At 44.9% G+C, this 24,253-nt stretch overlaps 2 protein-coding genes and 1 long non-coding RNA gene across 10 annotated transcripts in view; 1 reads left to right on the top strand and 2 right to left on the bottom strand.

Annotated features, from left to right (window-relative positions):
- LOC147599160 (uncharacterized) overlaps positions 1-4,128 on the bottom strand; it is a 48,354-nt gene extending 44,226 nt beyond the window's left edge. Inside the window, exon 1 of the long non-coding RNA XR_015260011.1 lies at positions 4,045-4,128. This is a non-coding gene — a long non-coding RNA (uncharacterized LOC147599160). The remainder of the gene's footprint in view (positions 1-4,044) is intronic.
- Positions 104-10,380, top strand: ORC6 (origin recognition complex subunit 6). 3 transcript variants are annotated; one of them, XM_086758103.1, is made up of 7 exons: positions 104-179; positions 847-976; positions 2,144-2,307; positions 3,133-3,222; positions 5,474-5,586; positions 6,890-6,961; positions 7,636-10,380. In XM_086758103.1, exons 1-7 carry the CDS (start codon positions 115-117, stop codon positions 7,803-7,805), a joined length of 804 nt encoding a protein of 267 aa, XP_086614229.1. In that variant the 5' UTR covers positions 104-114; the 3' UTR covers positions 7,806-10,380. The 3 variants fall into 3 exon arrangements, with proteins under 3 accessions (XP_086614229.1, XP_086614228.1, XP_086614230.1); XM_086758102.1 differs by having other exon boundaries at positions 6,887-6,961; XM_086758104.1 differs by lacking the exon at positions 104-179 and adding an exon at positions 435-603 and having other exon boundaries at positions 6,887-6,961.
- The window catches only part of MYLK3 (myosin light chain kinase 3), a 41,181-nt gene continuing 26,814 nt past the window's right edge, over positions 9,887-24,253 (bottom strand). For 5 of the 6 annotated variants that reach the window (XM_086758100.1, XM_086758097.1, XM_086758095.1 and 2 more), the window contains 8 exons: positions 24,090-24,183; positions 23,660-23,769; positions 22,245-22,386; positions 19,962-20,032; positions 18,221-18,349; positions 14,330-14,482; positions 12,355-12,487; positions 9,887-11,358 (listed from right to left, as the gene is read on the bottom strand). In XM_086758100.1, the coding sequence (XP_086614226.1) occupies positions 11,287-11,358; positions 12,355-12,487; positions 14,330-14,482; positions 18,221-18,349; positions 19,962-20,032; positions 22,245-22,386; positions 23,660-23,769; positions 24,090-24,183 (904 nt within the window). In that variant the 3' untranslated portion in view covers positions 9,887-11,286. Of the gene's footprint in view, positions 11,359-12,354; positions 12,488-14,329; positions 14,483-18,220; positions 18,350-19,961; positions 20,033-22,244; positions 22,387-23,659; positions 23,770-24,089; positions 24,184-24,253 lie in introns of those variants that run through there. The other variant, XM_086758099.1, reaches the window with a different exon arrangement.

The following is a 24,253-nucleotide window of genomic DNA, read 5'->3' as shown; positions in this document are numbered from 1 at the left end:
TTTCGAGGAAGCGGTCCGCTGCAGGCCGATTGGCGCAGAGGGCGGTGATTGGCGACGGGGCCGGCCAGTCCGCTGAGGAGCGGCGCGGGGAGAGCGCGCGGGAGCAGCGGCGGGATGGAGCGCGGGGCAGTGCGGCGCCTCGCGGGCCGGCTGGGCCTCGCCGAGCCCGCCGCCATCAGGTACCGCGGGCAGGCGGCCCCCCCCATCCGGCGGCCCCCCCATCCGGCGGCCCGGCTGCGGTGGAGCCGCGGGAGCTGTGTCTTCCTCTGGGGGCCGTTGTGGCGGGGCGGGAGCGCGTAGCCGCTGGCGGTCGGTGCCGGCCCCTCGCGCTGTGGAGGCGGCTGCGGTTTCTGCACGCCAGTTCCGGCCGGCTGCCCCCGGCTCTTAGGAGCGTTATTCCTGTCCGCAGAAGCGGGTCCAGCCGTGCGGTGGGGGCCCGGCCCGCTCCCTTCCAGCCTCCCGACTGCGCGGTGCCGCCGGAGCGGCCGAGGCTGCTCCCTGGGGGCACTGCCGGCGCCAGGCCTGCCTCCCCTCCTTGCGGGGCCGGCCTGCCGTCGGTTTCCTTTGGTTCTGCACCACGTGAAAAAAGTCGCAGACGCTAAGGTATATGCGGTTAATGAAAGAGCCATTTCAGGCGGTGGAATGCAAAGCTCCTGTCACAAATTATTAGCAAAAGGGCGGTACTATCTTGTGTTAGCTGTCCTGTTCAGCACCTGTCTCCCTAAGCCGCTGCTGGGTCGGGGTGCTGGCCTAGGTAGACCTTGGATCTGTTCCTGTCCTGCCGTTCTTACTGCCCTGTAACTATGCGTTTGCTAACGAGGGCTTTGTATGCTGGGTGTTTTGCAGAAAAGCTGAAGAGTATCTGCGGCTGTCCCAGGTGAAATGTGCAGGATTAATGGCTCAAATGACAGCAACAAGCAGTGCTGTGATATGCCTGGACCTAGCAGCTAGTTTCATGAAACAACCGGTTGACAAAGTAAGATACAGCATATGACTTGGCTGGCTGGTGCATTCTCCATAAGTCCCTTAAAATAACTGTTCTGTGTAGTGTACATTGGGAGGAGGCAAGGGACAGTAGTAACTGACATAACCCTAGACTCAGTGTGCTGCTGAACACAGAGTTAGAACTTTCACTACTTGGAGTTTGAAAGAGGGCAAATTTGAGATCAATGTTGTAATCACTTCCCAAGTTGAGCTTGCTCTGTTATAATTTCAGGTCTTTTAGTAATAAATAAACTACCAGCAAGGATTTTAAATTTAAGACCTTTAAGGTCCTTTTTACTGTGGGAGGGGAGCAGTGGCTCCATGGAATTTCTCTCTATAAACCTCCATCTGCACACCTGACATGTAAGTCTTACAGAGGTGCCAAAATAATGTCTGGTACAAGATGTTTGTGGTTGTCCATTCACAGACAGAGGAGAATTTAATTGGACCTCAGCCCATGAGGAGCAGCATGAGAGTATTGCTTGACAAGGACCTGCTGGAGCAGGTCCAGAGGAGAGCAATGAAAATGACCAGAGGGCTGGAGCACCTCTCCTGTGAGGCCAGGCTGAGAGAGCTGGGGCTGTTCAGCCTGGAGAAGAGGAGGCTCCGGGGAGACATTAGAGCGGCCTCCCAGTGCCTAAAGGGGGCTGCAGGAAAGATGGGGAGAGGCTGTTCAGCAGGGCCTGGTGTGACAGGATGAGGGGTACTGGTTTTAAAATAGAAGGAGGCAGATTCAGACTGGACATAAGGAAGACATTTTTCACGCTGAGGGTGGTGGAGCACTGTCCCAGGTTGCCCAGGGAGGTGGTGGATGCCCCATCCCAGGAAACGTTCAAGGCCAGGTTGGCTGGGGCTCTGAGCAACCTGATCTGGTTGGAGATGTCCCTGCTCCTTGCAGGGGGGTTGGACTGGATGACGTTTGAAGGTCCCTTCCCACCCAAACCATTCTATGATTCTTCAAGTTGCCTAGGTCTTGGTTACCTTTGTTTTTAACCACCTTGACTGCAGTCAAAACTTACATCATTTATTGCACAAATTTGTTTAATATAGGAATTTTATGGTGTTATGTAGTTTCTCCCTAATGCATTTTGGTTGCCTGAATAAGATGTCAGGAAGGAATCTTGCTAATTCTTGGGGTTTGTCTTTGTTTTCTTGAAAGAGCTATTTTGTTAAGCTCTCTGGTTTGAACAAGACGACCTACCAGAGCTCCATTAAGTCTTTGGAGTGTTTGCTAGAGATGAACTCCAGACTGGGAATGCGAGACTTGGCTGTACAATTCTGCTGCACAGAGGCAGTGAGCACAGCTTCAAAAATACTACAGAGGTGAGGAAGCTCTCATGAGCACACTGATAATGAGTAGTAAGATTCTTTGCTTGTTAGATCTGTAAAGAGCTTGATGGTTTGAAGGGCCAGGTATCACCCACTGACTGGAGTGGTGAGGCGAGTTCTTCCCACTGACACTCCAAGCCATTTATCTAGGCCACTTTTTAGAACACATATTAGAAAGACTTAGTCTATGAATCTCAGTAAGTCGTTGTCTGAGTCCCAGTTCTTCAAGTGGGAATAGTATTAAAAATATAGGATTCTCAGTCCATGTATTTGTCCATAGCATCAGACTGTCTTCCATTTAACTGATCATGTCACTGTTTAGAAGTAATGCTTAGTAGAAACAAATCCTCTCTTCTGGAGAAGCAGATCTCTTACGGTGCACAGTACTCTACCTATAAAAAACAATAGGTAAAACACGTCAGTGGAGATTGAACAGATTTAAATAAAATTTTGCACTCTGTAACATCCACTTTAATAAGAGAAATCAATGAAGAGTTCCGTTTTGGAGTGCTGTCACCTTGATGGCACATGTTTAAATGATTTAGAATATTCTGAGTTACAGGTCAGTGAACAAAGGCTGCGTAATCCCTAATTTAAAAAACCTTTAATTAAAAAAGAGGAGGTGGTCCTAATTTCCTTCTTTCCTAGCCTCTTTTGCTCTTATCAGCCAGTAGCAGGTGTTTCTGCTTGACTGGGTTGCAAAGGACCAAGTGATCCAACAGCAGACCTGTTTAACTACTGAGTACCATGTGATAAATTCATTTCAACAGCTTCATTTGAGGCAAATGCACTATACAATTATCTCTTATTGTTCTTTAGGTATGAATCCAGCCTCTCTGAAGCACAGCAAATGGACCTTGATTTCTCAAAACCACTTTTTATAACAGCTGCACTATTCACTGCATGCAGGTGAGTATAGCTTGGGGGATCTTTTATGGGCTTAAATGCCTAGTGAGACACTGAACAGACACAGCGCAAGCAGCTGATTAATTCAGCATGTCTGAATAGTCTGAAGGGTCTTGCTTAGTGCATTCTGCTGCCTTACTCCTGGAACTGGAGACAGCTGTAGCAAACCAGGCCTTTCCTTACAGTGAAGTCTCCAACCTATAGTGCATTTGCCTTCAGGAGAAAGCAGAAATATTATGTCAAATATGCAGAAAAGGATCTTGAGTTACTTATCCTAAAATAAATGAAATCTGTCTTCCCTGCTGTGTAAGTGGATGCTGAGGGGAGTGAAGAACAACTGTGAGTGTTTTGCACTTCACCCTCCTTCCTCTCCACCTCACCAGCGTAACATAATTGCTTGTAAGGTTTTCAGATTTAGCAGATGTCATAGTTTAGCCCCACTTGGGACCAAGCTACACAGTCTCTCTTTCACTCCCTTGACCCTCTGAGGGAATGGAGGAGAGATAATATAACAACAAGGCTTGAGGTTTGAGATAAGGACAGGGAGAGATCATTCAAGTTACCATTACAGGCAAAACAGACTTGACTCAGGGAAAACTATTTATTTATTATTATTAATAAAACCAAAGCAGGATAATGAGACAGAACAAAAACAACTTCTCCACATTCCTCCTTCTTCCCAGGCTTAACTTCATTTCAAATTATCTCTACCTCCTTCCCGCACCTCCCCAGCCGCTACAGGAGGAAGAGGGAACGGAGGTTATGGTCAGTTCATCACATGTCATTTTCTGCCACTCCTTCCTCCTCAGGGGAAGAACTCCTCACATTCCTCCCCTGCTCCAGCGTGGGGTCCCTCCCATGGGCCACAGTCCTCCGTGAAACTGCTCCGGCGTGGGTCATCTCTTCCACGGGGTGCAGTCCCTCCAGAACAGCTGCCCCAGCGGGCCCTCCACGGGCCACAGCCTCCTTCAGGCATCCGCCTGCCCCGGCGTGGGGTCCTCGCCGGGCTGCAGGGGGATCTCTGCTCCTCCGTGGCCTCCCCGGGCTGCAGGGGGATCTCTGCTCCTCCGTGGCCTCCCCGGGCTGCAGGGGCACAGCCGGCCTCACCACGGGCTGCAGGGGAATCCTGGCCAGGAGCCGCATTACTGCTCCCCCTCCTCCTGCACTGCCCTTGGTGTCTGCAGCTGTTCCTCTCACCAGAAATCCTTCACAACAGGCAGGCAGATGCCTCTCAGGGTCTCTTCACATCTCATTCACATCTCTTGTCCTCTCAGCCAGGCTGGGCCAACTCAGGCCCAGTCACTGCCCGGCGGGAGGCCAGAGGGTGAGAGGTGCAAGGCCCACAAGGCTGCACTTCCTCCCTCTCTGCCCCAGCTTCTGCTTCTTCATTTAAAAATTTTTTTTAATTTTTCCCCTTTTTAAATATGTTATCGCAGAGGCGTTATCGGGGACATTCCATCACCAATTGGCTCAGCCCTGGGCAGCAGCGGGTCTGCCCTAGACCTGGCCAAGTCCACTGAACAAAGGGGAAACTTCCAGCAACTTCTTGCAGAAGCTGCCACCACAGCCCCCTCCACTAAACAAAACCAGCCTAGCGGGAAATTTTCTCCCTTGTCAGGATAGATTTGAGCTGGGTACAAAGCAAAAAGTAGCTTTTGGCGAGATACTGCTCAATATGCAAGAATGGCTGCTAGCTTACTTCTGAACACCAAGAAGCAGCCGTTCTGAGGAAGTAAAAACTGTTAGGAGCTGGATCCAGTAGCTCTAGGCCTGCATCAGCTTGGAAGATAGATGTCAGGAGCACCTGACTCAGCCAGCTCTGTGGTGGCTTGCATGCAAATATCTTCCCTGTCAGTATTATGTCTTGGAACAATGAAGTGATTCAGGTGCTGTGTAGTTGCACAGCTCCTGAGAAATGTTCTCTGGGGCACGGGGGTATCCCATTCAGCTTTTTGCAGCAGTGGGATTATGGCCTGGTTCCCTCAAAAATATGAGAAGGACCTTTTCCTAACAGAATTTCCTTATCTAACTTGAACTAACCGTGGGTCTCAATTTCTGTGCTGGATTGACTGACTAGTGTAGGGGTCTGTTTTTTAAAGCAATTTTGTTTCTTGAGTGAGACAGGGATTAGATAGGCCTACCTTCCTCATTTTCACAGGCAGTGTTGATACAGTGTTGTGGTTTTGTCACCTGACCTGAGTGACAGTTACTGGAGTGTTGCTTTGTACAGAGATAACTTAACATTCTGTTGTAGGTGTTTGAAGCTAAAAGTGGACAAAACTAAAATGCTGGCTACATCTGGGGTGAAAAAACCAATATTTGACCGGCTGTGCAATCAGCTGGAGAAGATAAGCCAGCAAATCAGCAGTAAGTTTTTTGGCTTTATCCCTCTAAGACAGTATACCCAGTGCCTGGCCTCACAGTGCCTCATCCTTTTCCACTAATAATTTCATTTTCATCACTTCCAGCTGTTCCCTTTCAGCCAAACCTGCCCATTTATTCTGACATGTTTCCTGCAGCCCAGTTGCCAGTCACAGTAATTGCTTCTGGGGAAGTCACAATAGCTTAGCATGTGGCAAAGCCAAAAATAAATATTTTCCTCTCTTCTCAAATGCTCACTGCTTCTTACATCCTCTGCTGCTGTAATTTATTTCCTGCTTCTCCCATACTACCTGACCTATCTTGAATTCCTCCTTGCTTGCTTTCTGCATCCTGTTAATATAGCAACATGACACACAAATGAACATAAACATCTTGCTACCCCTGTTGCTTTGACTGACTCACTACTGTGTTTTCCTGTGTTAATGGACTGCAGGATGAACAAGTCTAAGCCTTGCTCTTCTAGTAGTAATTCAGCCATTACCTGACACTATCCCTCCACATACAGTGGGCAGACATGAGGAATCTTTCTCGCCCCTTGTTGAATCTGCAGCTCTCTCCACTCCTTTTTGTGTAAGAGGAAGATTGAAATACAACACACATCTCCCTGTCCTTGTATCTCTGCTCCTTCCTACTTATCTCCTTTTTCCTTTCCAAGGCTTTCATTCTTACTCTCCCACTGACAGTAACCCCTGCTTCACCCTGTCTTCATGCTTCATATCATGAAGTTTTCTGGAACATGGTGCCTGAATCCAAACCAAAAGCTGCTGCACTCTTCGCTAGCCATGGACCTTCCCATAGGTCCTTCCCTTTTTCCCATAAAAAAAAAAAAACAAAAAAAAAACCAACCCAAAACCTTACCCCACCACTGAAGGCAGCTGGGAGTTTCTGTATCAGTTCAGGGAAGAATGTACATCTGTATACATGGACAGCCCCCCCCCACATCCCCCCACCTGTTGTGGACATCTATAATAGGAAGTGTGGAAATGACATAGAAGGGGAAGCAATAACTGATAATCCTGCCTGAGTAATCAAGAAGAGGAACAGGGTGTTTTGGGGGTATTAACATGGATCATTGTGGTTACAAATGCAGCCAGCCAGTCCATGCAACCCTTGAAGTGCGCTGGCACCTCTGCATGTACAGCTTGAGCATCAGTCTGGACCAGGGAACTGCTCTGACTGAGAGACAATACTTTTGGAAGGTAGCGGTGCTGTCAAATTGCATGTAGAAGAACACCCTCTGGGGCCCCAGATGCTATTCAGAAGTAAAGCGACTTATTTTTTTTAGAAGAAGATGTTCCACTGGCTGCAGAGACAGCTGAAAGCTTGAACACCAACCTGGAGCACTGTGAGGAGGAAGATGGTAAGTTGTATTTAGCTATGAACTAAAATCAGCTCACCAGAGCAGTCCTGAGCTTTATTGCTGCTTAATGATATTGTATTACAGAATCATAGAATATCTCAAGTTGGAAGAGACCCCATAAGTATTATTGAGTCTAACTCCCTGCCCCTTGCAGAACTACCTAAAACTAAACTGTATGACTAAGAGCATTGTCCAGACGCGCCTTGAACTCTTGACAGTCTTGGCACCATGACCACTTCTCTGGGAAGCCTGTTCCAGTGACCTACCACCCTCTCAGTGAAGAACCTTGCCCTAATGTCCGATCTGAACTTCCCCGATGCAGCTTCATTCCCTTTCCTCGTGCCCTGTATTTTAGTTGTGTAATGCCATAATACTCAGTTCACAGCAGCTTACTCCATTCTGCAAAACACTGGCTAGTGAAAGGACAAAGAGAACCTAGCAGAAGGACAATGGTGTTTATATTGAGTAGTCCTAGTGGAATTAAGGACAACTCTTCCATTCAGACACAAAGGTGAAGAGGTGGCTGTTCCAGCCAGGTGAGGGGGCAGCAAACCCCAGGATTAGATAATACAGTGAGAGACCCTGTGCTTGTGTCCATATATTTGCTCACTGCCATGGTTATTGCCAGTAACATATTGCCCATCATGGCCTGTCATGGATTTCTTCTCTCACAGGATCAGAGGATGATGAGGAGATGCCATGTAAACGGTCAAAGACTGAAACAAAGCAAGACTATGAAGAATGGAAAAAGAAAATTCTGGAAAACGCTGCTAAGGCACAAGAGACAAGTAGGAGTACTGTCTCTGTAGTGCCGCCTAGTAATATCACTGCTCCTTGTTTGTAATTTTAACTCTCGCTTTGCTCTAACAAGAATTCCAGTAGTATATGAGTGATGGCTGCCTGGTAGCTAGCTGATTTTATTGATAAGCTGGTGTTTAAGTATTTAAGAATGTTATTTTTAGTAAGTGACACCAGAATTGAGGCGATTTTACAAGAATCCTGTCTGACTACTCGCCAGGCTGGTACCTGAGCAGCTATGGCATTAGGTGGGAGAATAGCTTCGTTTCTCTTGCTGCAAGATGGGCAATATTCTAATGCTGTGTTAAGTGTAAATAAGTTACATTGTCCTCCTGGCTCAAAGTACTCAGTGAACAATGTGTGTGTGCAGTGCCTTGATAAACTGCAAAACCAGCAGAGCAATTAAAAGATGGAATTTTTTTTTTAATTTTTATTTTTTACTGTTGATGAAATATTGTTTAGTCACTGAATTTGACTTATTTTTATGACCTGGATGTGACTGAAGTCTCTTGTGCCCAAATATTCCAAGAAACAATAAAGATAGTGGAAGGAAAAACTTTGTGTTATGCCGGCAGGTTCTTGGCACTTGTTATTTATAAAACCCTTAGAGCACAAAATAAAAGACATACAGGAGATGTCTGCGCTTTAAGGAGGAAGATATGCAGGGGACAAGGATCTTGGCCGGGTAATAAAGCTGCTTTGCATCTCGCAGTCGTAAACTTAGTGAAGAGGAGAGAGTGCCCTGCCCTGTAGTTCTTAGATGCAACTTCTGTGGTCATACACTTCCATCCCAGCTACTCAAACTACAAATTGTGTTAAGTACTTCATGAAGGAAAAAAATCACAACTTTTAGCAGTACAGAGCTGGTGTAACTATAATAAAACCAATCCAAATCTTCTGCACATTTCTCTTGCATGTTTTCTGCCTGGGATGTGCAGAGAAGTTAACTTTCAAAAACCCTTGTTTCAAATCAACCTAGAAAACCCCAAGTGTCCATATGAAGCAAGGTAAATTATCTCATGTCTGAGCATTTAGATTTGAAACACTGCCCCCATCCAAGCTTCTTAACAGTATTTTAATGGTTTGCCAACTGCCTCCCTGCCATGCATGCTCCCCACTTACCTGGGTAATACTGATGGCATGAGGATTACAACACTTGATATCATTAACTGCTTTAGATACCAGTATATGGGGCCAGTTCTCTGTGTCACACTGCTCCAGTGACTCACAGCGTCACCTGTGGTTCACCGTTTTAGCTCTTTGTAAAGCAAGATGCACAGGACCATGTCCCATAACGCTGCAGAGGTGGATTTCATTGTACTTCAGAAGCACATAGTGGCTGCTGAATCTAAAGGGATTTCTTCCTATTGGGAAATAAATGGTAATCCTGCTGGCCAGACGCGCTTTCTCTTTGTAGAAAGTGGAGAGGAAATATATACAAGACAGTAGAGAGCATCCATGTGTTACACTCTTACAAAAAGCACAAAGCACACGGTAATTGTTATGTTAAAACTTGCTGGCCATTTTCCTTTCACTTCTCCTCCTCCCAGTGCACAAAAAAAGGAAATAACTTGAAGCCAACATTAATTAGCAAGAGCTAAGTTCATTCCAGATGAGAGTTCTGAAATGTAACAGTAACTGTCAGGGAATGGACTCCAAACAAATGCCTGATGTGCAGAGAAAATATTGGATAGTCAACCCACGACAAAACATCTGCTGTTTAAAGTCTGATCTAATACATAACACAGGGCCCCCAGAACGGGAGAGAATCCAAACTTGTACATTAGCATTCTTTTGTCAAGACCTACTCAAATACGCTTTCAGGTTTGATTGGTGGGGACGTTTAAACCAAAACTGAGGAATAGGCTTGTTCTACTTTAATGGAATTTATTATTATTATTCAGAAATATACAGACCAATGAATATAATCACATTTAGTGTGCAGAACTACTGTGGAAGGAAAACATGAGGAAAAGTGGGCCTTCACAGAAGGTGATACATTGTCAAGATTATTTCACTTTATTTTAGTAATTATCCTCTGTCTCAATTCTGGAAATGCTGCAGAAGTCCAGAATTCAGGACCGTGCAAAGTGAGAAGCACTAGAGTAGAAAAGGTAACTAGGGTAAGCCAGTCTTACAAACCTTTTTATTAGCAACCAACGCTTTTGCTAATTCAAGGGATGTGAACGTCCATAAAGTTAAAAGGAGCTTTACAGGGTTTGACTCCTTTGCCAAAGAGCTAGTTTTAGTAGTATTAATTTTTTTCCTAAGAGCCCAACCAGCTCACATTGAGTTTTGCAGAATCTAGAACAGGAATAAAGGAAACCACAGGTTTAATAAATAATGTATACTTTTGGCTGAGAGATAGTAAGTGGCTCCAACTCTTTATATATCAGGAAAAACTTTAAACTTCAAAATAAGTTAGTATTGTTAAGAAAACATTTAATAGTCAAGAACAAAGTGGGTGAAAAAAGGGTGTCAACCTTCTAATTTGGGCTAAAGGCAAAGTCTGGCAATACACTGTTTCCCTGATGCTGAGCAGCAATAAAACCAATTTTGCATATCACACCATACCAACTTCTCAGACTTCATTAAAATTGTCAGAAAGGAGAAAAAAAAAATCCTCAATCTAAAACTTAGAACATTAAGGGCTGCAGTTACAGCCAATGAAACACGCTTACAAATTTTAAATACATAAAAAACAAAAATCTCTTTTTTTCTAGACAACATGAGATCTTTTTGCATAGACCCAACAGTCATTAGGCAATTTTTATTTGCGGCAGTTTCACCTATCATCTTCTGAAAGTTCAGTCAATTCAACTCACCGTAAGAAAAAGCTGGAATGGAGCAACTGACTTCAGTTGCTTCAAACCAGGATTCCTCATATTTCCTAACTATGCAGTGACTATTTTTTAAAGGAGAGAGTAGAATAAAAAAAAAAAACAAACAAACCAAAACCATTGCAACTACTCTGAGTAGTTGCACTGAATCATCATCATGCTTTGGGGTAAATAATTAATCTTTTTGGAAAAATTATAGAAGAAAAGGACATAGCCAATGTCTTTTGTTCTAAGTAACAAACACTTGAGGGAAAAATTGTGCCACTGTTGTGGCAGTGCTCTAAAATTGATGAAATAGATCAATTGTGAAAGTCTCTAGAGATCCCAGTGCTTGGTGTGAGAAACCAGAGCACTGACAAGATGTTTTCTGGTGTAAACACACCAGCAATACTCTGCAGAATCAAAACCTTCAGCAAGAAGCCAGCCCCAATAATGTTTTTCCATTACTATGGAAAACAACTAAGAACATGTTAAAACAAACAAGGTATCTTGTGCTTTTAGAAATTATTTCAGTGCCTCTGCCTTGAGGCCCTTCTGGAACCTTAGCACTAACACGCATAATATTTGAGGATGACAGATGCAAAACCTTATGTTATAAAACAAAGGGGTAGAAATTATTGAAGATACTGGATCCTCCTTCCATGGCTTGATGTCCATCTCAAAGAACAGTAGGTGCTTCATACAAGCTTATGTGAGCTTGACAGACATACTCTGAAATCTCTTCAGCCTGTTAGCAGCAGCCACCACATAAAAATGTTTCTGTGAAGAAAACAACAGTCCAAGTGTGAGTGCAACTAAGGTGGCTGACATGGATTTTCTTCTTGGAAAATGCATTTGCCTCTAGTGACCCACACCTTGTGTGGATTGCTGTGCCAAACAGCTTTGTACTGGGGAATCGCCAATGACTGCAGAACAGACTGCCGGTACTGTGAGCTTCTGTGGCGTTATTACAAATTGTGTAGTGACACGTGTTTAGACATTTTTAAAACACAATTCTGCGACCAAATAGCTGGAGTGCAGGAGTGGAAAAAGTGTAAGCCTCTGGTTTAACTCATTGGAAAGGAATTACAGCATTCCAGATACAAAAGAGAAGGAAATAGTCCTCACTGAGTTTTCCTCGAAGTTCAACAGGCTTATTTGTAACAAGATCACTGTGTTCACCTTTCAGGATTGATTATCTAGAATCCAATAGAGACTCCCATAAAAAATTTTTATCTATCACTTCTTCATAGAAAATTTAGTTCCAAAGGAGAGCATGGGGTTATCAGAAAGGTCCTGAAGAGTTGTCTGGATGGGCTTAAAGCTGATTTTTTTTTTTCTCTCTCCCACACTTCTACTCTCTGCAGTGGGAGGCACAAAACTGCCTTATGTTCTATCCCTACTCCATAGTGACAACAGAACAATGCAACTGTTGTCAGTGGAAGAAATCTCCCCAATATCAAGAGAAAGAACATTTAATATAAGCTAAGTAGCATCTGAAGTCTCTGAACTTGTAAAGAAAAAAAAAAAAGTAAAACTTTGAAACACCAATCAGGAGTAAAAATTGAAACCAAACTTGCTAAAAGTAGAAGCGATATCATTCTGCAGGAGAAAAAACTTAATTTACAACTGAAAATACACTTCCCAAACTCACATTTACAAGAAAGAAGCCTGTGGGCAAAAGTGAGCCAGCATACAAAAAAGGAGGGAATGGGTCTGCCTGTGTTGAGCTTATCTTCCCTCTGGAAGTAGATTTGCCAGACTTTGTCTATTTACCTTCCATTTTCTCTGAGCCATGTAACTCTGCAGCAACAACTGGGACTTCAGACGAAGCTTGGACTTCTTGGCTTTGGCGGGCAGATTGTTTAACCACTCGTGCTTCAGACACTGTGTTGCACTCATCCGGCAGCTGTGGGAGAGGAAATCTGTCACATAAATCCATCTACTGACAGGGTCATTTTCTCAGTGCCCTGTGCTCCTCGATTATTGATAAGGAAACTGCCTTAAATGAACAAACGAGTGAAGATGCTTCCTGAGATGCTCCTCATCCCCGTTCATAGCACCTGAATGACATCCTGCACTGCCCAGTGTCAGTGGTGAGTGCTGGTGGGTCTGCAGTTGGTTGATTGAGCTGTGGTTAAATACTGTATTTTGCCTTTTTAGGGTTTAGGTTTGGGTGTGTTTTGTATGGGTTAATCAGTATTAGTATCATTTTGTTACCTGAATGCAGAACTTTGCTAAGAGAATCAGTGCATACAGAAAAATAATATTTGTAATGTTATTTGTCTGTCCTAAGTGCAGGCTTATTGTGTGCCTCATATTTTAAAAGCACAACAGTCAATTCACCTTAAACTCAGATCAAGCTAAGCATACATTATATCCTGACATTCAGTCATGGGCCCAAATGTGAAGGCCTATCCAAAAAGCTTTGGGAAATATGTGGTAATAGAGGAAATCTTGGGGGAGATGTGTTGAGGGAAAAAAAAAAAGTTTAACTTGCTTTTTTTCGAAACAAAAGCCTATGCCTAACTCCTGAGCTTTGTCTGAGCTGTCACTGAGAAGATGATGAAGATGACTCCTGCCTGCTCATGCCTAATTTCAGTAGTCCGGGGAGGAAGGTACAGGCCTTGCACAAGGCCAGACCTACTGTCCCAGCATGCAAAGGTGCCTTGTCTGTAGGAGAGTGCGGGCTGTCCATGTACCCCGTGAACAAGTGGGCCAACTGATTGTTGCTCTTTGCATCTCGCTGGCAATACTCTTCTCTCGCACATTCACATTCGCATTCACTTCATTCACAGCTTCTAACCGCACTTTGCACAGTGTCCCTCTGAGTCCCTGTTCCCACTGCTCAGAAAATTGGAAGACTCCAAAGCAAAGTTTACAGTGACATAACAAATCATCATCCCAGCCTGAGAAAAAGCCCCTTTGTTGTCCCTGCTGGCAGTATGCTAGAGCTCAGTTTATTCTCAGCTTTCCATATGACTTGTTGCTCAAAATGTAATTAGTATTTGAATGGATTTGTCTGATGTAGGTAATGATCTGCAAGCTGTTAATATTCTAAGCGCTACTTTGAATTCTCCTCCAACACACAATCTGTTTTACTGTATGCATAATTTCCTGTTTTGATTGGTTTTGGTCACTACTCAGCAAAAGAAAAAGTTCTCTGTTTACTTACCCAACCCCATAGCCATCGTCTGACATCAATACCATCCTCATTCTCTCCTGATATTTCCTATGTTCAATCACTTTTTATTTCAGTAGAGCCAAGACTGAGAAGCTACACACAGAGTTAAGTCACAAATGTTCCTTAATATCTACCAAATGCATATAGAGCACTTTATAAGAGAACAATGCACAAAGCAGCAGCTTCCATTTATCCTCCACGGCATTCAATAGACATTTTTGCAATTTGTGCCAGGGCTTGTGAGAATGTAAAGTAACAAAAGAAATAGCTTTTGCTCAGAGAAGGAATACTAAAGACAGATTCTACACAGCAAATCCTTCCAGATTTCCTCTGTTCTCCCTGTATTGATGCTAAGGTGAAAAGCAACTTTCTGCAGTCAAGGTACACAGATGTTTTCCTTTTAAATATGGGCTTCTGAACCACTGAGGAACTGCCCAGCAAGCACAGATACAACATACAAAAATGTAAGGTAGTAAGTTCTCATTGTTGGCTGCAATCCAGACAGTTGGCTAGGAGGAATTTAATGTCATTAGGTGCTACTGTCCTCACGATCAGACAAAGAGGTACCTTTTCTCCTTCACAAGTAATCTGGAAATAAAGTCTTTTGCTTCCTCCGATAGCTGTTCAAATGCTTCTGCATCAAAATCCCAGTTGCAATTGACCACATAATTCATTGTCTCTGCATCAGTTTCTCCCAGGAACGGGGACAGGCCACTAAGCCTTAAAAAAAAAAAAAGAATGGGAGGGAGATGAGTAGTTATTATATGCAAGCTGCATTTTTCATAGAATCATAGAATGGTTTGGATTGGAAGGGACCTTCAAAGGTCATCCAGTCCAACCCCCCTGCAAGGAGCAGGGACATCCCCAACCAGATCAGGTTGCTCAGAGCCCCGGCCAACCTGGCCTGGAATGTTTCCAGGGATGGAGCATCCACCACCTCTCTGGGCAACCTGGGCCAGTGCTCTACAACTCGCATTGTAAAAAATTTTTTCCTAATATCCAATCTGAATCTACCTCTCTCTATTTTAAAACCATTACACCTCGTCCTATTATACCAGCCTCTCCCCATCTTTCTTGTAGCCCCCTTTAGGCACTGGAAGGCCGCTCTAAGGTCTCCCTGGAGTCTCCTCTTCTCCAGGCTGAACAGCCCCAACTCTCTCAGCCTGGCCTCACAGCAGAGCTGCTCCAACCCTCTCATCATCTTCATGGCCTCCTCTGGACCTGCTCCAACTGGTCCATGTCCTTCTGATGTTGGGGGCTCCAGAGCTGGACACAGCGCTGCAGGTGGGGTCTCACCAGGGCAGAGTAGAGGGGGAGAATCCCCTCCCTCGACCTGCTGGCTACGCTTCTCTTGATGCAGCCCAGGATGCGGCTGGCCTTCTGGGCCGCAAGGGCGCGCTGCCGGCTCATGTTGAGCTTCTCATCCACCATCACTCCCAAGTCCCTCTCCTCAGGGCTGCTCTCAATCCATTCCCCGCCCAGCCTCTATTTGTGCCTGGGATTGCCATGACCCACGTGCAGGACCTTGCACTTGGCCTGCTTGAACTTCATGAGGCTGCACGGGCCCACCTCTCCAGCCTGTCAAGGTCCCTCTGATGGCATCCCTCCCCTCCAGCGTGTCAATGGCACCACACAGCTTGGTGTCATCGGCAAACTTGCTGAGGGTGCACTCTATCCCACTGTCCATGTCACCAACAAAGATGTTGAACAGGGCCAGGCCCAACACAGACCCCTGAGGAACGCCACTCGTGACCGGTCTCCACATGGACATTGAGCCGTTGACCACCACTCTCTGAGTGCGGCCATCCAGCCAACTCCCTATCCACCGAGTGGTCCGTCCATCAAACCCATGTCTCTCCAGTTTAGAGAGAAGGATGTTGTGCGGGACAGTGTCAAGTGCCTTGCACAAGTCCAGGTAGATGACATCAGTTGCTCGTCCCTTGTCCACTGATGCTGTAACCCCGTCATAGAAGGCCACCAAATTGGTCAGGCACGATCTGCCCTTGGTGAAGCCATGTTGGCTGTCACCAACCACCTCCTTGCTCTCCATGTGCCTTAGCATGGTTTCCAGGAGAATCTGCTCCATGACCTTGCCAGGCACAGAGCTGAGGCTGACCGGCCTGTAGTTGCCCCAGTCCTCCTCGTTCCCCTTTTTAAAAATGGGGGTTGCGTTCCCTCTCTTCCAGTCATCCAGGACCTCACCAGACCGCCACGATTTCTCAAATACGATAGACAGTGGCTTGGCAACTTCATCCGCCAGTTCCCTCAGGACCGCAGATCTCATCAGGTCCCATGGACTTGTGCACCTTTAAGTTCCTCCGATGATCCCGAACCTGCTCTTCCAGCACAGTGAGTGGTTCTTCATCCTCGCAGTCCCTGCTTGTGCCTTCCACAGCTTGGGTGGCGGGACAAGAGCCCTTATCGGTGAAGACTGAGGCAACAAAGTCATTGAGTACCTCAGCCTTCTCCATGTCCCGGGTAACCAGGACACCAGTTTCCTTCTGGAGGGGGCCTACATTCTCCTTGGACTTTCTTTTGTCCCCTACGTACCTATAGAAACTTTTCTTGCTTTTTTATATCCCTGGCCAGGTTCAATTCTGTCAGGTCTTTATCCTTCCTCACCTGATCCCTAGCCATTCGCATGCCCTCTTTGTAGTCCTCCCAGGCTACCTGTCTCTGCTTCCACCCTCTGTAGGCCTTCCTTTTCACTTTCAATTGGTCCAGGAGCTCCTTGCTCATCCACGGGGGCCTCCTGGCCTTTTTGCCCGACTTGTTCTTCGTTGGGATGCACCTCTGCTGAGCTTGGAGGAGGTGCTCCTTGAATGTGGACCAACTTTCCTGGGCCCCTCTTCCCTCCAGGGCTGCCTCCCATGGCACTTTGCCCATCAGGTCCCTGAAAAGGCCGAAGTCCGCCTTCCTGAAGTCTAGGGCAGAGAGCTTGCCATGTAGTTTCCTCGCTGCCCCGTGGATCTTGAACTCCACCGTGTTGTGGTCGCTGCAGCCAAGGCTGCCCTTCAGTTTCACATCCCCCACCAGCCCCTCCCTGTTGGTGAGCACAAGGTCGAGCATGGCACCCCTCCTTGTCGGCTCCTCTATCGCCTGCAGGAGGAAGTTGTCATCCACGCATTCTAGGAACCTTCTGGACTGCCTGTGCCCTGCCGTGTTGTCTCTCCAACAGATGTCAGGGTGGTTGAAGTCCCCCATGAGGACCAGGGCCCGTGACCGTGAGGCTGCTCCTATCTGGCTATAGAGTGCTTCGTTACAGGTGGCCTGTAACAGACCCCCACCGTAATGTCCCCTGTCCGTCCCCGTCCTCTAATCTTGACCCATAAGCTCTCTGTCAGCTCCTCCTCCATCCCCAGGCGGAGCTCCACACACTCCAGCCGGTTGCTGACGTAGAGAGTGACACTCCCTCCTCGTCTCCCCTTCCTGTCCTGTTTAAAAAGCCTATGCCCCTCCATGCTGATGCTCCAGTCGTAGGAGTCGTCCCACCACGTCTCTGTGATGCCAACAAGGTATCCCTTTTTCCTTCTATGAATGCTCTGGTTTGTAATTGTTTGTTGTTAGCTATGGAAGGGAAAGACTCAGCTATGGGGAGTTCCACTTCTTCATCCCTGCCAGGATAAGCCAACAGTTTGGAGCAATAAAGCATTGTAATGTTAGTATTACTCTAGCAGTTCACTCAGGGAGCACTGTTACTAGATCCCCAAAGAAATTAATTCAGCGGGGATCTAGGTACATACTTCAGTGCTTTCCCAGTTAGGAAAGCTAGGGGGACTCAAGAGCTTTCCAAAATCAAGGCCCGCATCCGTATTTGGCTTGAATTAAAACTGAAATCTGAACAATGGCATACTTGTTTCCGTCAGTCTCGAAGCCCAGATTTATTGCTTGAGTTGTTTATTACTTCATTCAGTTGGGTTTCGGCTAACATACAAATTTAAACCAGAAATGTATCCAGTTCACAGAAAGGATCCATGAAAGATTCTGGGATGCAAAGTCAGCTCATCAGAAGGCAGAGACTTTGGACAGACAAGCCGTCCATGGCCATGATTCAGATATCAGAGAAAAGTTCTAGCCCTGTTTGTGACATGACACTTTTTAGACCCATGGCCTAACACCCAACATTAATTCCTCTGTGCAGGTGCACACAAGTGCAAGCTACTCAAATGATCAGATTGCAAATTTGAAAATCAAATCAAACCTGCTCCTTGCTAAATAAGGTGGTAAGGGAGAAGAACATTTACATCTTTATCAAAAGGATTATTTGTTGTTTAGAGACTTTTAAGCACAGCAAGGTGCCTTTGCACAAAAGGCTGGCTTTTTGAACAGAATGAACCAGGAGTCACAGCCAGATGGGCTCAGTGGCTGCTGCATTCTTGCTCTGCGGGCACCCGCCACTGGAGCACTCCTGCAGAGCCTCTTGGTGCCATCACCACCGCCTCTCCCAGGGTTACTCACAACATATACGTGATGACGCCTACGCTCCACATGTCTGTTGGGAAGGAAACAAAGTCATAGTTCACCACTTCAGGAGCCAAGAACTCTGGAGTTCCAAAATTAACCTTCAGTTTCTCACGAGGTTTGTACCTTTACCGGAAAGAGACAGACATCACTGCTGATGACAGGCTGGGGAACACATCACACATCAGTAAAAATCAAGGCAGAGCGAGCATAGCAGACTCACGCAGGCAATCAGGACAGCATTAAGGTCTTTAAAAAAAATAATAATAAATAGGTGAATTTTGCTGTGCCTTCAGGTGAATACACCAGAAGGAAGCCCAAGGCCAATAAAACCTGCAAAGGCCTCCCTCACAGTGTGACAGCAGGTTTACTCTCTGCCAGGCTTCACAGGCTGCTTTCCAGCAGATGTTGTGCAACATAAAAGAAATAAAGCAGCTTCCATTAAAACAGATTTGGAGAGCATTTGATGCCCCATCCTTGGAAACATTAAAGGCCAGGTTGGATGGGACTCTGAGCAACCTGATCTGGTTGGAGATGTCCCTGCTCCTGGCAGGGGGGGTTGGACTGGATGGGCTTTAAAAGTCCCTTCCACCCAAACCCTTCAGTGATTCTGTGATTTGCTTGGTGGGATGTAGCCAGCTACAGCCCAGGGTAAATAAAGGTCTGTGTCACAGACACAAGCACAATACAACTGCTAAGGTGGGACTCCAAAGAGGATTATTTGGGCTTATTAGCAAGTTAAACAGTGATCCAAATAGGGAGAAAATTATTCTGGTTTATCACTTAAAAGGGAAAGGTTATGAAACTGAACCAGTAATAATTGTCACTGATGGCAGCTGAGGTTACATCAGTGTATGGACAGAATGAACCATTACAGCACGCCTTTTACATTTCTATTTCCTGGAATAACCTGTTTGCAAAATTACTTTAGTAGAAGTTTGCATCTTTTCTCTCCCAATTTAAAAAAAAAAAAAATAAAATCTCAATGTATGTGTTTCTATTTTCATGAAATACTTCTAAAAGAAAAAAGTCCTTGGACTGATAATTACATATACACACATAGGTACATATGCACCATAGGTATATATATATGTACCAGATTTTGGCTTAACAAAAACCACAAAGGGTTTAGAAAAGAAATACAAGAAATGTTGGTGTTTTACTATTATACTAATAGGAGTAATTTCTTTTTATTCCAGGGGAATTCACTCATACTACCACAGCTTGCTTTTTTAACAAACCCATGCGAGCAAAGTAAAAGAATGGATAAAAGTCCGCATTTCTCTGAGGGTTTCCTGTTTTAGTGGGATGGCTCAAACATGTTCGGGTTTGTTGTTTGGTTTTTGGTTTTTTTTTCCCTCTTCAATTAGCTTATCTATGTTAAGAGTTTAGCAGATAGTTGCCACAACTTGAACCTGCACAATAACAGCCAGCAGTCAAGAAGTCTGAGAGCCTTGAAAGTCCCTACAGTAAAAGCTCTACATGGGGAAAATTTTTGAGATAATTAGAACAGCAATATAGCTTTATCCAACAGAAATGTTATTTGGAAAAAGTAATTAGATCATTAATGCACAGAGCAGAAAACTCATGCCTGCAGTAGCATACCACTTAGCTCATTCAACACAGCAGAATTACTTTAGAGCCAACAAAACACATTAAAAAACCCAAGAACCACCAAAAATACGTCAGAGGGTTGTGATTTTGTTTTTTAAAATAAATTTGTAACTGAACCTCTTACCTCCTTGCTAATCCAAAATCAATAATTTTAATCTGGTTTCCCGTGTGATTTACACATAATATGTTTTCAGGCTACAAAAAGAGAAGAGGGTATTTTGAGTTAAACATATGACTGTTTGAGAGAGAGATCTAGCAGAAGAGTATAAAAATCTCAGAGATTTTAACCATAATTTTTAGTATAATACTTTTCCTTCTATTTTTATCATGAGAGAGAAGGATTTGAATGCCATACCGAGTTAGTGAAAGAAGTTCCTACAAAGAAGTTTAACTTCTGTAGGAAGTTTAACTGTTCATGTGTAACAATATTCCTATTATTTCACCACAGATGACAGATTTTGAAACGGAGAGGCCTCCCTGTGGAAAACTGTAGAGTCAGTCCAATGGTTGAGGCTTACCCACCGGATTTACTCATTAAGTCTAAAAGTAACTCTGTAAAAAGTCACAAGAAACATGTCAAATGCATCCTTTGGTTTGCCCATAAAGGCAAAAATCTGTTTGGTTGGGGTTTTTTTCCAATGTGAATATTTTTCAAGGTGGGGACAGGGAAGATAATGGTGTCCAAAATTATTATAACTGCAGAACTATGGACAGGCAAGTCGGGTCTACTATCTGTGTAAGGCGCTATATAAACAAACAGAAAAAGAAAGATCCGTGGTTTTTTTCTGGAAAAGAACAGTTGTTAAGGGGCCACTACAAAACATTGTAATTTTACTGCAGTTCAGTTTCAGGCAGGAAAATGTACTAACAACAGGAAGGAGATTGAATAGGTATTTGAACACTATTACAAGGGGGTAGGGGGGTGCAGGCATTTCTAGCTGTGCTGGTTTTGTTCAGTGAGGGGGGGCTGCGGTGGCAGCTTCTGTAGGAAACTGCTGGAAGTTGTTTCCCCTTTGTTCAGTGGACTTGGCCGGGCCTAGGGCGGACCGGCTGCTGGCCAAGGCCGAGCCAATTGGTAGCAGAATGTTCCCTGATAACACCTCTGCGATAACGTATTTAAGAAGGGGAAAACAGAAAAAAAAAAGATGTGAAGAAGCTGAGCGGGGACAGAGAGGGGGAGGCACGAGCCTTGTGGGCCTGGCGCCTCTCACTCTCTGGCCTCCTACCAGGTGGTGACTAGGCCCGGCCTGGCCCGGCCTGGCTGAGAGAAGTGGAGAGGAGATGAGATGTGAATGAGATGTGGAGAGACCCTGAGAGGCGTCTGCCAGCCTGTTGTGAAGGATTTCTGGTGAGAGAAACAGCTGCAGACACCAAGGGCAGTGCAGAAGGAGGGGGAGCAGTAATGCGGCTCCTGGGCAGAATTCCCCTGCAGCCCGTGGTGATGGCCATGGTAAGGCCGGCTGTGCCCCTGCAGCCCGGGGGGCCCACGGAGGAGCAGAGATCCCCCTGCAGCCCAGGGAGGACCCCACGCCGGAGCAGGTGGAGGCCTGAAGGAGGCTGTGGCCCGTGGAGGCCCCACTGGGGCAGCCGTTCTGGAGGGACTGCACCCCGTGGAAGAGATGACCCACGCCGGAGCAGTTTCACAAAGGACTGTGGCCCGTGGGAGGGACCCCACGCTGGAGCAGGGGAGGAATGCGAGGAGTTCTTCCCCCGAGGAGGAAGCAGCGGCGTAAAACAACGCGTGATGAACTGACCGTGACCCCCATTTCCTCTTCCCCCCTGTGCTGCTCGGGGGGGAGGTAGTATAGATAATATTAAGCCCGGGAAGAGGGAGGGGTGGGAGAGGTTATCTCATTCTCTGTCTCATTATCCTGCTGGTTTTAGCAATAAATGAATAGCTTTCCCCAAGTTGAGTCTGTTTTGCCCGTAACAGTAACTTTAAGGATCTCTCCCGGTCCTTATCTCAAACCTTGAGCCGTTTTCCTTATGTCATCTCTCCCTGTTCTCTCGGAGGGTGGGGGGAGTGAGAGAGAGACTGTGTAGCTTGGTCCCAATCGGAGCTGAGCTAAGACACTAGCCAAAGAGGGGGTTGGCTGTGTTTTTTTTGTTACTGACAAAAGAGCATTGTTTAACTCCACACAGAATGAAAACCTTCTAATGTAAAGAGAGGCAAAAGCCCAGAACCCCATTCACTTCACTGTTCTAAGCCAGCTACCAAATAGACATGGGGGGAGGGGGAGGGGGGCAGAGAATCTCCAGAGCTCTATTCATTGTGGCTATTGAATTAAGTAAGTCTATTCCTTTATGACGTAAGTCCATGAAATGAGAAATTACTCTTGTAATTAGAGACTCTCTGGTGGTCCAAACCATAGCATCACTAAAGAGCAAAGAGTTATGAACTACTGACCTTCAGATCTAAGTGGAGAATGTAATGCTGGTGCAAGTAGTGGACTCCTTCACAAATCTGTCTGGTAAAGAGGATTGCATCCAACTCAGTTAGATTGTAGTTTTCGTCTGTGATCCGGTCAAATAATTCACCACCATCAAGACTAAAATTGTGACATAGAAAATTATTTAAAACCCTAAAGTTCCTCATTAGCTCAACTTATTTGTAAGTTGGGAACTTAGGCTCTCTAATGTAGCAAGGGTCCTAACGACACATCCCATATAAAGCATATCAGTAGTCTCAATGACTTCAAGCAACTTATTTCTGAGTGTGAAACTGTCAATCTAAATTAAAAAATTGAAAAGTTGTTGCTAACATTTGGGGGGGATATATGTCAAACCCAAACCCACATGAACTGGTGATCTGGTGGGGACCTGGAGAACCTACAGAGGATACCAAAGTATGTATCACTCATTCATCTTAATAGATTAGAGAAAAAAAGCCTTCAACCTATAAGATTTACTAAATGAAACTTCTCAAACTGGAAGTTATTTTACATGCGCTGACAATTGAACTTAATTCTGCACAACAATTTAGAGAAAATTATATCAGACATATAGCTCTGACAAGGCTCTGCAAGGTAAAAACTTCAGGTATTAATTTCAATATACACATTTTAAATGTCTTACCATATTTATATTTGATATTTCAGTTTATATTCTTTTTTCCTCCACATAATTGACAACTAGTTCTGTAGTAGAAACTCATTTTCTTAAGTTACAAAATTTTGTAAAGCAATATGCCACTACACAGAAAAGGCAGCAGGTGTACATCTGCTCTTTTGTGAATTCTATATTTGATATAGACCAAAATTCTTACTTACTAGCTTCAAATGGGGAGGCATTTCTATTAATCCTAAAATTGTTCAAAGGAGGCAGACCATGCATATAATTAATCATTTTCTTACCTTCTCCATGTCTTTTCTAATTCTACTTAAAACACCTCATTCCTCCTCTTGTCGAGGTCTCTCACCTTCACTCATTCCCTAGTATGAGATTTTATTTGTCCACAACATTTTTAAGGAATTTGGTATCTAGGGACAATGTTGGGGCCTGTGAGTTAGGCTTAAATGGAAAATGAACCACAGTGAAGTTCTGTTTGTTAACAGTCTTGTAATTTATTTCATACTCTTGAAGATAGCTGCCTTTCTTAACATTTGTTTAAACTGTAATCTTGCCAAAAATACTATTTTTAACTTGAAGAAATTACCTTTAAAACTTTTTTTTTTTTTTTAACTTCTGAAAGTGAAATCAACTCTCTCTTAGGCTGGGAAACCACACCAGTCTTCTTCACACCTCAGAATTATCATTCCCTATTTCCTTTGTGACGTGAGAAAACCTTAACATCTGATAATTCCTGAGCTCATTTAAACTTACTATTCCATGATCAGAGTGATATTATTTTTGGCTTCAAAAGCATCATAAAGCTGGATCAGATTCACATGATTTAATTGGTTCATGACGTTGATTTCATTTTTTACTTCCTCCTGAAAAAATAACAAATTAACAAAAAATGAGCAAAATATGCTCCTTAAATCCCAATATATTCAAATATAATTATTTGTAAAACCCAGTAACAGCCACACCACAGGTCTCACAGGGACAGAAGATTTAATCACAAACATGGGAGATGCCAAACAGCCACATGAAGTCCAAGCTGCTACTTTCTAAGACAGATTTCACGGTATTTCCTACCACCCAACACCACGTGGCCTCTTAGGGGCTGACTGAGGGAAGCAGCGTTAAAGCGCCTGCGGTAAAGCCAGGTTTAGAGTGTGCTCACTTGGGTTCACAAAAACATAGTTACCCTTTCTTTTGCTCCTTTCACTTTTATGATTTTGGCTGCCAGGCTGAGACCGGTGGAGACTTCCGTGCACTTGTGAACTTGCCCAAAACGCCCCCTGTTGATACCAAACAAAAGATGGGAAGCTGGCTCAACACAGCTCACTGCAGAAACTTCTCATACGACTA

This window comes from Chlamydotis macqueenii, chromosome 13 (genome assembly GCF_036417535.1).
Source record: "Chlamydotis macqueenii isolate bChlMac1 chromosome 13, bChlMac1.mat, whole genome shotgun sequence".
Classification (NCBI taxonomy): domain Eukaryota; kingdom Metazoa; phylum Chordata; class Aves; order Otidiformes; family Otididae; genus Chlamydotis; species Chlamydotis macqueenii.
The sequence above is the reverse complement of the archived record's forward strand: the minus strand, read 5'-3'. Positions and strand labels throughout refer to the sequence as shown.